At 42.1% G+C, this 13,489-nt stretch overlaps 1 protein-coding gene across 1 annotated transcript in view; it reads right to left on the reverse strand.

The window, feature by feature from the left end:
* dym (dymeclin) overlaps nt 1-13,489 on the reverse strand; it is a 58,034-nt gene that overhangs the window by 42,941 nt on the left and 1,604 nt on the right. Inside the window, exons 2-8 of the mRNA XM_071514531.1 lie at nt 12,868-13,095; nt 9,657-9,709; nt 9,301-9,394; nt 5,843-5,979; nt 4,551-4,623; nt 1,593-1,718; nt 805-947 (exon numbers count right to left, since the gene is read on the reverse strand). Coding sequence (XP_071370632.1) covers nt 805-947; nt 1,593-1,718; nt 4,551-4,623; nt 5,843-5,979; nt 9,301-9,394; nt 9,657-9,709; nt 12,868-13,007 — 766 coding nt within the window. The 5' untranslated portion in view covers nt 13,008-13,095. The remainder of the gene's footprint in view (nt 1-804; nt 948-1,592; nt 1,719-4,550; nt 4,624-5,842; nt 5,980-9,300; nt 9,395-9,656; nt 9,710-12,867; nt 13,096-13,489) is intronic.

Consider the following 13,489-nt stretch of genomic DNA (forward strand, 5'->3'; position numbering starts at 1 on the left):
TGGCTTTCACCAAAAATGTTTGCACTTTTTGCACATTTTTACTGGGCTACAGCAACATTAGATTAAATAACAGTGTTCATTTGAGCATTTGTGCCACCCATGTATCTCAATGACACCCCCAGGTTGACAGATGACATAGATTGAGTGCAGTGCATGAAAATATCGCAACCCAGTCTGTCAAAAAAGTTTAAACCAGTTGAACTCTCGACAGAGAGCGCAGGTACACATCATCCGCTAACAGACTTCATCAGCCAATGAAATCTGCTTCAAAAGGTCTCGCCCCCAAAAGACAGGCCCCCAACAACGCATCCCAGGTGGTGTCATGTAGATTTGTCCGTGAATGTGACGGATGCCAAATGTCCCATGTGAATGCTGCCTAAATCTACTTGTGGAACTGTACTGAGTGCCATTTAGAAGGATGGGTTGAATCTGTTCACAACAGTTTCTCCTGTTGTTTGGATTTTTTGTTTTTGTTGCAGAGAGGAGATACAGAGGGAAATATTCTCTTGTTCATAGTCTGAGCCTCTCAAAGAAATCTAATGACTCACATATCATTATAATTCTTAGCTACTGATATGAAGAAATCTAATGACTCACATGTCATTATAATTCTTAGGTACTGATAAAAAGAAGGCATCCTTTGTTTCACTCCCTGTGGGCTTGTTATTACTCCTCTTCATATGAACAATATCCTCTTCATGGGAAAAGTAGAAATCTGTGAGACTTGTGAGAGATTGTGTTGCTATGTGTGTGTGCGTGTGTGTGTGTGTGTGTGTGTGTGTGTGTGCACGTGTATATTCGTACTTGCCACCCCTGATGCCAGGCCGTAGAGCAGGCCACCTCCCTCAGCCTGCGGTTCAAAGATGTGCGTGGCAGGAGGTGGACATTTCTCCTGTCTGATGAAGTTATACAGCAGGGTCTTCACCAGTCGACTGGTCAAAGACAGACTGGTAGAGAGACAGAGACAATGAGAAAATAAAGATAGCTTGAAACCCTCTTAAGTTCACCATTATACAGAACTTTGCTAAACAAAATTGCTATACAAATAAAAAAGTTTATTATTATCTTTAACAGAAAAAAGTTCACTGGTTCAAATTAAGGATATTAAAGAGTACAGGGTCATAGTGGAGACATGGGCCTTGGCTGGCTAGACTGGGCTATTTTATCTCACAACGTGAAAAAATTCTGTGGAAGATGACGAGGCTGTTTGGAAGCAGAGGGAGGATTCCTCCGAACTCTATCTGAGTCTGAGTGGAGGGCCGGTAGACAGGATCAGACAGAGTCAGATTGGGCTGGACAGGATTCAAAAAGATCTGGGCCTGCCAACAGATTGTAGAGGACTCAGTCGGTAGGGCATGTGTGAGTAAGGGGGTTACGTTGTGTTTTTGTGCAAACATTCTTACTAACCCCTGTTGATGTGGCCATGTAGGAGTTCAGTCTGAAATTATTCATCTGCGCGTGTGTGTGCATGTCTGGGGGAGGGAGGGGGAGAGGGAGGTAGAGAGACAGAGACAGAGAGACAGAGAGAGAGAGAGAGAGAGAGAGAGAGAGAGAGAGAGAGAGAGAGAGAGAGAGAGAGAATGTGCTCTCACCATCGTCCCTTCATGATGTGCTGGTAGATCAATCCGTCCCGGAGGATGTCTTTATGGAAGAGCTGGTAGGAGAACAGAACCAGCAGAGTGGTCACTGCCTCAAACAGGATACTGTAGGTGATGTCACTGCAGGGACAGTCAGAGGCAGGTAATAAATAGGTTTAGTACAGTGTTAATCATTTCACAAACAATAAAGCATAATCCCTTATAAGTACAACTTCATCTGGTATAAATCTAGGTATACAAGATAACGTTCCTGGAAGTTGGTTCTATAAACATAATGAAATAAATGCCTGATTTGTTTGCGAGCCATCTAAAACAATGAGATAACCTATTTATTACGCTATTTTGGGATGCAGACTATTCCAGCTGTGGTAGATCTCACTAATACTGATCTTCAATAATGACAACAACCAAATAGTTGCAGGGTTGTGTACAGTACAGTGATAAGTGCTAGAGAAAGCGATGTGATTCCCAATAGGTTCTGGTGTCAGTGGCACCACTATAACAGCGTGTCCCGCCACTCTCTCCACTGCAAAGCATGTTTGCTAAACTCATCTGTTCCCTACTTCCTGTCACACAAACAAACCCACACACACACACAAGTTTCACCTGTGTGACTTGTGATGTGACATGGGATAGTGATGTGATGTGATGTGATAGTGATGTGTTTGCCTATTCACTTTCATACACTCTGGGCCAATTACTTATTATGCAGCACCATTATCACTGGTATCTCGATGTGTATGACAGAACTAAAACAGCAGACAGCATGGCCGACAGACAGCATGCACACAAGCCCGTCAGTGAAAAAATAAACAATGACAAAGTTACATCCACACACACACACACACAGGCAGTAACAGATTACTTGCCAAGTTCATGGCTTAAAACGTACACCTGAGCATAAGCTATTCTGTATCGATTACACATACACAACAATTCATAGCCTAGCCATAGTTTCCCATCCTTTAAGGTTTTCTGTCCCACACTCTGAGGCAAGCAAATTCTTCGGCCTCAGACCGATGTCTAGTGGCTAGTAATGGAGAGAATAAGCAGAGATGGACTGTTTTGAGCAAAGTTTGCAAAGATATAAGGTTATAGCCAAATGAATGAGCTCAATGAATAAAAACAAAAATATGACATTCAAAACAAAAATATGTAACCATATAATGATGAAAATAAAGACTCATCCAGTTGCAAAACTCAATGACCAATGACGGGTCCAAGGCTGAAAACTTGACAAGGACCAATTCAATGCATTATGTTTAGTTTACAATGCAGGCTTGAACCATTAGTCAATAGTGAAAAATTAATTAATAACAATAATTTTTTTCTTCATTAGAGAAACTGTACATGTGTACAGTACGTGTGGAAACGGCAAAAAAGGGAGTAATTGTGATTTGATTGCCAATACGCATCGGCTACCTCCCAAGAAAAACAATCTGAAATGGACAACTTTTGATATATCTTAATTTTTCTTGTGAAACCGAGCTAGAAAACGGTTTCTCTCAAGATTACACACAAAGTATATGAATTTGTAAGGGATTTCTGGGAGAATGGCAAGATTTCCCTCATGCTCCGGTGCTTCAAACCGGGAGCACGTAGAGAGGAAATGGGCCGACAGCCACAAAGTGGCGGAGGGAAGAAAAACAGGGAGAGTCTTGAAGCTTGGAACAATGAATACTGTTGGAATGCTGAAAGCATTTAAACAAGAGCCAGGGTTTGAAGTCCAGAGATGACAGAAGAGAGGGAGAGAGAGAGAGAGAGAGACAGAGAAAGTAAAAGAAACAGATTGATCGATTGAGAGAGGCGACAAAAGAGAACATCAAGAATGACAGTCTACAGAGAGAGGAAAACTGAAAGGGACACAGACAGAAAGACAGAGGGAGACGGTGTGTCAAGGAAATAGTGTTCGTCTGTGAACCTGGTTTGACCTTGGTGAGAAGCTTGTGTGAAGAGCAGAGCTGTAGAGGAGATTCTCTCTCAGTGTCTGGCAGGAGATCATCCTACCAGTGCTAAGTGAACACACCGAGATCGACGCTCATTAAAGCGTAGCGCGCTACATTGCACACTGCACTCTGAGACGTAAAGGTGGCTGACACCATTTATCAATCACTATGCTCCATTATCTCCCCCTCTTCCCCCCCCCCCCGAGCATCCCTCCTCCTCCTGGTATTCCCCCTCTGCTTCTAAACCTCATCTCTTCTTCCTCCTATACAACCATCCCCTCCCTCTCTCTGTCTCTCTCTCTTTCTTTCTCCCTCTCTCCCTCCCTCCAACCCTTCCCTCTTTATTCCCTCTTCATCATCTGGCCGACTCAGTGCTCCAGCATGCATTGCTGAGAACTCTGGGAGTGAGACACAAGGGCATCCTAGGCATGTTCCACAATGAATTTTCACCATTTTTTGATACAAATATCAAGGAGTGAATGGGCAAGCAGAGCAGAGCAAGAAAAAAAAAAGAGAGAGAGCGAAAGACAGAGAAAGAGAGGGTTACACATACAATACAGCAACTACAAAGAGGAAACCTTTCACTAGCTGCTCAGATTCTGAATGACTAACATTCTAGACACAGTATCTTAGAACAAACAAAAATACAAATACAAACAAGAGACTCAAACTAAGTGATGGACTTGACTGAGAAACCAACTAGAAAAAAAAAAACACAACTACTTGACATTTGAATGTTTGAATGATTATTATGCTGATTAGCACTATGAGGAACACAAGTGATGTTAAAAAATTAGCATTGTGACATTTAAAGATCACGGCATGGAGCCAGTCAATGTATTGTGAACAAATAACTCATGAAGTTTGTAAAATGTCTTTTTACAGTGTGCGTTGAGTCTCAAGTCTTACATGTCTGACCTTTTCAGCCACTGTATTTAAGACATGGGGGGTGTCTCACTTCACCCTTCCACACACACACACACACACACACACAGGGAATACTTACAGTAGGGGCACTTCAACAATCAGGTGCACAAGGTTGGACATCAACTCCTCAAGAAGGTCCTCGCTCCCCGTATCTAGAGAAGGGGTTGGGAGGAGGGGGGGTTGGTATTCAAAGAGAAAAGAACGTTCTGTTATTATAATGAAACACATACGCCGGCTCCTTGTTGGTCATAGACGGCCTCTCTCGGTTCCTTTCCATCTCCCACTCCATCAATCCCTCTCTCCACCCTCCCCACCCACTCCTCCTTCCTGTAGCGTGTACAGAAGGATAGCAGAGAGAGAGTGAAGATAGCCAGTTGGAGTCATCCATTTCTTTTCTCCACTTCCAGCAACCTCTAATTAGCTCCACGTCCCCTTCCAGGGCTCAGAAATCAGCCAAGGCAGTTTTCTCCCAGCGAATATCCGAGCCACGCATTTCCAACCTAACCGTCTATAGGGAGCTACAAGAGAGTGTGTGTGTTTCTATGTGTGTGAAAATGTCATTGTTCACGTGTGCGAGTGCATGTTTGAGTATGCGTGAATCTGAATGTCTGTGTGTATGTGTGTGTATCAGAGAGGCTGAGGACAACAGTAGAAATTGGATTGAGAAGCAGCACTAGCAGTGGGATAAAAACAGAGAGGAAGGAGCAGATAAATTCATTATTTATTCATTATTTCCCTTTTTGCTGCTATTTTCAATGTCTCTCTACGCGAGCAGTTGAAAAAAACGTACTCACATCTATCAAGTCCTTCAAAAGTATGCAGAGTGTATATCTTGGGTACTTATTTGGGGCAGGGCTTACATCTGAGGGCAAAAGCCATGTACAGTCAGGGAGCGCAGAACTGGGCCTCTATTATCTGAGCTTCTCAGAGACAGTTGATCCAGGGTCAGTGGCCAGGGACATTTATCTATATAGATGTATTCAATTTAAAAGGACAACTCTGATCTCTGTTTGGGGGAGGAGAGGAAAACTTTACATATTTAACCCTGAGTACAACAACTTCTCTGGCCTACTGGGAGCCCACACTTTCAAAAGTTGTTTCTCTCATGATACAAACAGATTTTGGGATTAATGTGTAGACTGCATTCAAGTACAAACATGTCCCAACTTACCATAAAGCATTTTATTCTCTACCTTAGACAGTAGGGATGGTACGGCACTAGAGGCACTCCATACAAAATGTGAATTTTTTAAGCACTCCTTGAATTCTTTGAAGCCATCACTTTCTCTAAGCAATTTGCGGACCCATTTCAATCTTGATGTGAACACCTTAGTTTTCCAAATCAATCTTGATTTGTCTAATGGAGCTCACCTGCACAGGAGCCTGGTGCCCTCTCCTGGTAGAAGAACTGTTGGTGCAGCTCTTCCTCGCTCATCTCCCTGATGAACACCTTTAGCAGGCAGCGGATCATGAACAGTGCGTTGTGGGCCTGCCAGATGAACAGCTGACTGCAGAGGGGAAACACGACAGAGACATCTCATTCAGGGTCAAACATAGAACTGTGACTGAAATAAATGTTATGACGGGGCTGTCTGTTGTGTATTTGTGCTGGGGGGGTGGTTTGTTTCCTTTATCAAGGGAAGTGTCGCAGAGCCCTTTTTCAGCAATGTCTGGCTTCACATTCATGCAGTTGCAAATATTCACCTAAGAGCTCCTCAGCATACTTCAATACTTCAACCCAAAGGACCCCCATGTTGGCAAGTATGCACCCTACTAAAGTGTCTTTGAGTAAACAACTGAACCCCATCAGCTCCAGGAGCACCGTGGGGGCAAGCAAAAAGAGAATTGCCCTACAGGAATCAATAAGGCATCATGTTATCAGATAATAATAACTGTCTTCCACTGATGGCCACTGAGCAGCTACACTGGAGCCAACTGGAGGATTAAGTACGTTGCTCAAGGGCAGCTTGGTCATCTCAATGGTACTTGATGAACAATGTGGAAGCATCTCTCTTTCACTTCCCCAGTCCAGATTTACCAAACCCAGATTCAAAGCAGTCACCCTCCAGTCACCAGATGGTTTGTCTAATCATTACACTACTCCATCCCCCAACTTCAGTAACTGCCTCTGAGTTTAATTTGCCTCTTGCTCGTCTGAAGCAGTGACGCTGCAGGAAAATAAAAACCTCAGAGGTACTTAGGACCAGGACCGCCATGTGTGATTCCCATGCCCAGGATAAACTTATCCTTGTGGGCACAGACTCCTAGACTAACCCTCATCACATCCTCTGACTGCGCACATAACAGTCAATGGTCATCATAACACACAGAGAAAGCATTACAATTTACACACCACAGGCAAGAGCTTTCCTCTCTCTGAAGCAGAAGCTTTGAAACAATTAGCACACACATTCAAAAGTAATGCATTCATTTCTCTTACCGTTTTCACAGTCAATCTTCTCTTCTTCACTCTTCAAATAGAACATTAAGCTCTCCTCTACCACATAAAATTACAAACTGCCAAACACGCTAGCACATACTGTACCACACCTGTCAAACCTTGGCTGCTATTTGTTCATAGGCCTGTGGTGTGCTTCATATCAATCATATTGATCAATTCATAAGCAGGTCCCGCCATGAATGGCACTCCAGGAGCCTTCAAAATAATCCAACAAAAATAATGACAATGATGCACTCCTGACTCATGTCTTGTTTGTGTCCCGTTGTTGGAGCCGGCTCCAAATGCCAAACGGCAAAGTTTCCCTGTGGCACAATTCTCATGTTCCCTTTTTTCCTTTCTTTATAGGGGACTTGACTTCAGTTATTTCAATTATTACTTTACTTACTTCAATTATTATTATTATTTTTTTTTTTTAAAGATTTATTTTTGGCATTTTATGCTTTATTTGAGAGATACAGTGAGAGAGAGACAAGAAGGTATGGGAGAGAGAGCGAGGGGAGGACATGCAGCAAAGGACCACGGGTTGAATTCGAACCCGGGTCGCCGCGGGAAGGCCTGAGCCAAATGGTACGCGCCCTACTCGGTGAGCCACCAGGGCGCCCCCTACTTCAATTATTTTACTTTAGCTACTAGCTTGCAAAACTAAAGAGAGTGGACAGGGAAACTCTCTTGACCATGATACAGCATGCTTAGGAGACCAAATCATTTTTACAAAATGGGTTGACCTATTACCCAATGATAGAAAATTAGAAAATAAAAAATTATCCTGGTTCTACATGTATCAAATTTCCCAGAAATATAGATCTTTGATAAAATATTCCCTGAGTTAAAGGCCCATTAGTGGGCCCAGCTAGGACCACCTTGGCCCAGGGCCCAGGACAAAGTATCCAGTTGCCTGCCTCTGCCCCTGATGGCGGCCCTACTTAGGACGCCCTACATCTACAGGAAAAGTTATGGGACAATGCCACTAGTGAGCGTATGTGTGTGTAGGGGGTGGTGAGAGGCCATTTGTAAAGACCAACAAGTGTGCCAGCACTTTCTAGGTGCTCGGGTAGATGGGTGGGGTGGGGTGCTCAGTTCATGCATTGACCCGGACCCGAACCCAAGACGCCTCAGCCAAATGGCACGTGCCCCAGCCACCTGAGCCACCAGGACACCCCGGTTTATGCTTGTTTGACTTCTACAATACTGACTGGTGTACAAGCACACTGTATTTCCCTTATTCAGGCTCTTGGGCTCTGCAAGGCCTAAACAGTGCATTCTCCTAACCAATGGCCATTGCAAAAAACATTACACACAAACGTGCAAACAAACAAGCACACAGAGCCTGGCTCTTATAGAGGTGCTCCTCCTGAGCTCCTACTAAGAGACACATGTAGGAAACACACACAGCATCCCAATAATTAGTATGCAGCATTCTGGTGACCCTTTGCTTGACTATCTATCCCTTGTATAACACTCACTCACACGCAAGCAAACAAACTCACAAATATTCTCTTCAACAGCAGCTTTCTCACAACTGTTTCTCACAACTGCAACCTTCCCTTTGACAGCTGAGATACTGTGGGATTATAGTTGACTTCACCATAATGTAATGATAGCACACTGTTCACATCCAGTTTTGACGGAGAGAAACACATAGAGAGAGAGAGACAGAGAGAGACAGAGACAGAGACAGAGAGAGACAGAGAGAGAGAGAGAGAGAGAGAGAGAGAGAGAGAGAGAGAGAGAGAGAGAGAGAGAGAGAGAGAGAGAGAGAGAGAGGAAAATGACACATGATTGGAAACATCCAATCCAAACCACAATGTTTCTGAACCACTAACACCAACACAGCAGGGTCTAATCAGCCCCACACATTGCCAATCAGCACATGCCAATTATGCTACACTCTGTGTTTGTATATGTGTATGCGTGTGCTTGTGTATGGGACAAGCCATGATATGAAATGTGAGAAAAGCAGATGGCAGTGAATGGGGGAGAGGTAACTCCACCCTCTAATGATGTGGATTTCAGAATGGAGAGATCTCATCCAAAGCTTTTGGCGACTTGGGCTGGGTCAGTCGCAGTGGAGACGGGGTTTGGCAGTTTGTGTGGGGAATAATGCCACAGTGTCGATGATTATACCTCAGCAGCCTTCCCATGGGAAACGGCAACAGCTTAAGCGTTTGTCTCCTTTAAAAAAAAAAAAAAGGGATTCCCTGACCGCCTGTGATCAAACAATAACAGGCACACATGTATGTGTGTGTGGGTGTATGTTTCTGCACACACCCCAACCCAGGCACAGTAATCATCCACATGCATAGGGTCTGTCATTACCGGGGCAGTAACTGGAGTTCATTCTTCCCTCCTGTGAGGTTCTCATACTTACTCTTGGCATTCTGTAGAGATTTTCAGCTCTTTGGTTCTTCCCAGGAAAACTCTCACTAGAGCGCCAAAGTTCCCTGTTCTGGGATTGTTTTCAACTGGAAAAAGCAAGAGGAGGAGAGATCTAATCAGCAGCATTACATGAACAACTGAAACTTCTTACTCTGCTGACGCATTCAAGTAGCCGATAGCTTAGTATGCTAATAAGCTGTAACAAATCAGTTTAAATTCCAATTTCAACTCCAACACAGTTGATATTCATCATGAATAACAAAAACAAAATGAAAACAGATGTCACTGACCAAGCTATCAGTCAGTACAGAATACACATGAAGCATATTTATACCACAGGAAACATACTGAGGATCTTAGCCAGGGGGATGACAGCCTCTTCCAGCAACTTGGAGTCTCCACTGTGGGAGGGAGGGAGGGAGAGAAAAACACACGATAGTTAAGGAAAAAAAGCGACCGTTCAGAGAAAATAGTTCAGATGAGCTCATTGCTTGTATCCACTGCCCTCTGCTGTCATGCTGGAAAACTGCACTATATTTAAGCAATGAAAACATTCAGACAGTGGGTTATTTGCAATTGTTGCAGATCTTTAGGGACCAACAATAAAAAATTATGGCTGTGTGAAAAAACTTTTCAACAGCATGTTCACACTGACAGCCAACAAATGAATAACTTAAACATTTACTGACAGAGAATTATATTCTAGTATAGATGTCAATATTTCTTGTCACTTAGGTTGTATTACACATATATAAAATAACCTTAATTTAGGCTACTGAAATGAGTGTTTCTGTCATCTCTTCTGTTGCCAATGGTGCCAAAGTGGGGATAAACATGTCCAAGTCCATTTTCTCATGGTCAACTATTAAGTGCATATTCTAATAAATTATTCAAATATTCAGTGCATGCCAAAATTTAAAAGCTCTAACGCAGATCATGGACAAAAAACACATCACTTTCTGCTCTCTATGCTACTGATCAGTTGCAAATCCTTACAAATCTTGTTGGTAACAAGGGCAGAGATTCTCTCAGTTTGCTCTGTCACACTTCTGAGGAGCTTGCACAAATGATGTCATGACATTTTGGCTATTTTTGGCTATGTCCATCTTCGTCACATGTAGAAATAGATGGATCATTTTTGATGATGATTCAGCATTGCTGTCATAGAGCCATGGTACAACTCCGCTCCACATACCTTACACTGAACAAGATTGTCCTTTAAGTTTGTGCACACTGGGCTTTAGTATGGCTTTGATAATGACACAAGAGAGAGCATTGGAAGGTTTTTTTTTTTTTTGTAATAATCTGTTTATTGTTTTATGGGAAGTGTAAAAAACAATAATGTTAAAAACATCTACATTACATTCAATCGTACCATTTTTCCACCCCTCAACCCACTTCCCTATCCCCCACCCTTGCCTGCGTAACATTACATGATAATGGAAATAATAAATGAAAATAATAAAATCAAGCTGTATTCATATCAGAGGGAAATCAGTTACATCTAAGTACTAGAAAAAATATATACAGTACAGTATATATATCAACGCTGTAATTTACTACATCAAATGTAGGAATAGCAATTGTATGCACAAGACACACTTAGCTTCATTGTTTTGGTTAATTTGTGCCATTGTTTTGGTTCATTTTAATTCATGCATGCAAATGAAATACATTCCCCCTATTTGATAAAATATGCACACAGCTAATAATGTGTGCATAATTTATTGCACTCTAATTAAGAAGCTGCTTACAGCCACTGATCTCAAACCATGTGCAAATTCAAAGCAGCACTTATTTTAACTGTCAGTATTTGCACTGCATATGTAGCCTATCATGATTACATAACTTCTACTCTGTCAGGACAGACATGTCTGACACAAACACCTGGGAGACGGAGGACTTGGAGGGCTGCTTTTGGACACAAGAGCTTATCTGTGGAAGGTAGAATCAATGACTACAATCTCAAGTGTCTTTAATGTGATATACAAATTCACTTCTGTAAAATAAGTTTTGCCTTAATTTGCCCCCTAATTTATATCAATAATGAAAATAATCGTGTATCACAATACTAAAAAGTTACAGTGTGTAATTTGTATAAATTCAATGCAAATTTCAGTCATAAATAGCCTACTTCGTGTAATATTGATAGTGTTAAGTATTGAATTGTACTGTATTATGACCCACAGTGTCAAATTGTATCAAATTGTCAGTCAGTGAGGACAGCAACTCCCAAAGAGAGACTGCAACATTATTTAATAGCTCTATTTATTGCTAAAAAACAGACAATATGTCGAAACCATAGACTGTAAAAAAAAAGAAACGTGTCAAAACCACGTGTCTGTTTTTTTAAGATAAAGTTCACTATTTTTTTTATCTAGGCTAGCACAAAGAGGTTGGGCTAGTTCAGGATGTGCCTGCATCAACTGAAAGAGGCAACCGATTTTGAGGAAAATGAAGTAACAAATATTTGAATTATCATTTAAATTAGAATAGTAATTTGCTATACTACTGGATTAAACAAAATTATTAGAGACCCCCCAGCCAAACAGAATCAAGTATTTTTCAAGGAACTTGGTCACTAAATTATTTCCAAATAACTTATTCTTCCTTATAACCATCAATTCATAAATGAAAAGATCTTTGCAACAAAGTAGTCCCGTTCTGTCATAAGTTTTATAACTGTCAATGATCTATTTTGCTTACTGGCTTTGCATACAGGGAAGCTGACAACTGAAATGTAGCTTTAAGTCTAATGTCAAAGTTAACCAGCCGTTAGTGAAATCTTGGGTGTGTTCAGGGATACAGATAATGTGGCATCCTTACATCCCAACAGTCTTCACAATAGTCTACCCCCCCTCAGCCATGCAGGACAGTAAAGTCTGTTGGATCATTACTCAGTCAGGTGAGCTCTGCAAACATCCTGTCTACAGTTTAATGTTGGATCTTGGCCCTGTTAAGGGACTTTCACATAGTACATGATTTGCTTGGCACTAACAGCTTGGTACAGTGCAACTAGATGACTAGATGCTCGGGGAAGTTGGGGTAGCGCTAAAAATAAGTGAAGTTTTCAAGAAGTGGGGCGAGGAGCCACTGCCTGCTAGTTATCCAAAATATAACAACCAATGGTCATAGATTGCTAATCTTCACTGTGTTTTAAACACACCAACTTCAACTGTCTTCCAACTGCAACACTTCACATAGTCTTTTTATATCTTTTGGCACACCACTTACACAGGAAATGACGTCATGTGGTGTAATCTTAAACGCAAGAGATCCCTGACTGCTACTCGGAGTTCACACTTAGTCTACATTTTCCTGTATGGGAGAAAGCATGAAGGCTAACAGAATGACAGTATCAAGGCTTATCTGTGACAGAAAACGTGACCAAGATGATTAGAACTTATCAACCCACTATCCTCAGAGCCAAAGCACTGCTGTAGTATTGGCCTAAATTAAAATTCACCTCTTATTTCAAAACACTACCCCTTGGATTCTGACAAATTCAGTCTTATGCCTACCCCAGTAAGAGATTTTGTTTGTGTGTGTGTTTCTTTACCTGCTGGTGGGACTGATGAAGGTGAAGGAGATGAGCTGGTTCCAGAAGGGGTCATTCTCCGATATGGCCTCGGTGCCCACCAGGGCCCTGAGGCTGGGGTTATCAGATAGGTCACTGACCTGGCTGGTGTTGGCTCCCATCTCTACCGGCTCCCCTGGGCCCTCCGCAGGTTCCACTCAGCCAGACTGACCACTCCTCACTGCTGTTTAACCAGGCATGCACCAAAACCTGAGGCAGCCAGTAACAAGAGGTTGTGGCATGAGAGATAATGAACAACTACATTGAAAACAAAGCATGTCTACAATCACTTTACAGCTATGCTATTATGCTTATATAATGAAAGGCTGCAATTATAACTTCATGTTATGTATGAGGCTAGGAACCAGCTTGCATTTGACCAAGAAATATTTATTTTCTCTGTCAGCGCTGATGCTCAAACTCAAATATGAACAGGACAAAAACTTCAGCAGGCATGGCATCAGTAAATGTCCCTCATATGATCCTATTTAACTTAAGCTTAGCTGTTTGAAAGCCAGCTAGAAAGCTACAACTGATTTTTTTTTACAAAACTGTGTCTCTTTCTTCCTTGATTCTAACGCAGCACAGGTGCCGGTTTATGTTA

The sequence above is a fragment of the Centroberyx affinis genome, unplaced genomic scaffold (genome assembly GCF_046629955.1).
Source record: "Centroberyx affinis isolate AG114_WGS23_722 - 3 ecotype Tasmania unplaced genomic scaffold, CSIRO-AGI_Caff_v1 ptg009130l_1, whole genome shotgun sequence".
Lineage (NCBI taxonomy): Eukaryota > Metazoa > Chordata > Actinopteri > Beryciformes > Berycidae > Centroberyx > Centroberyx affinis.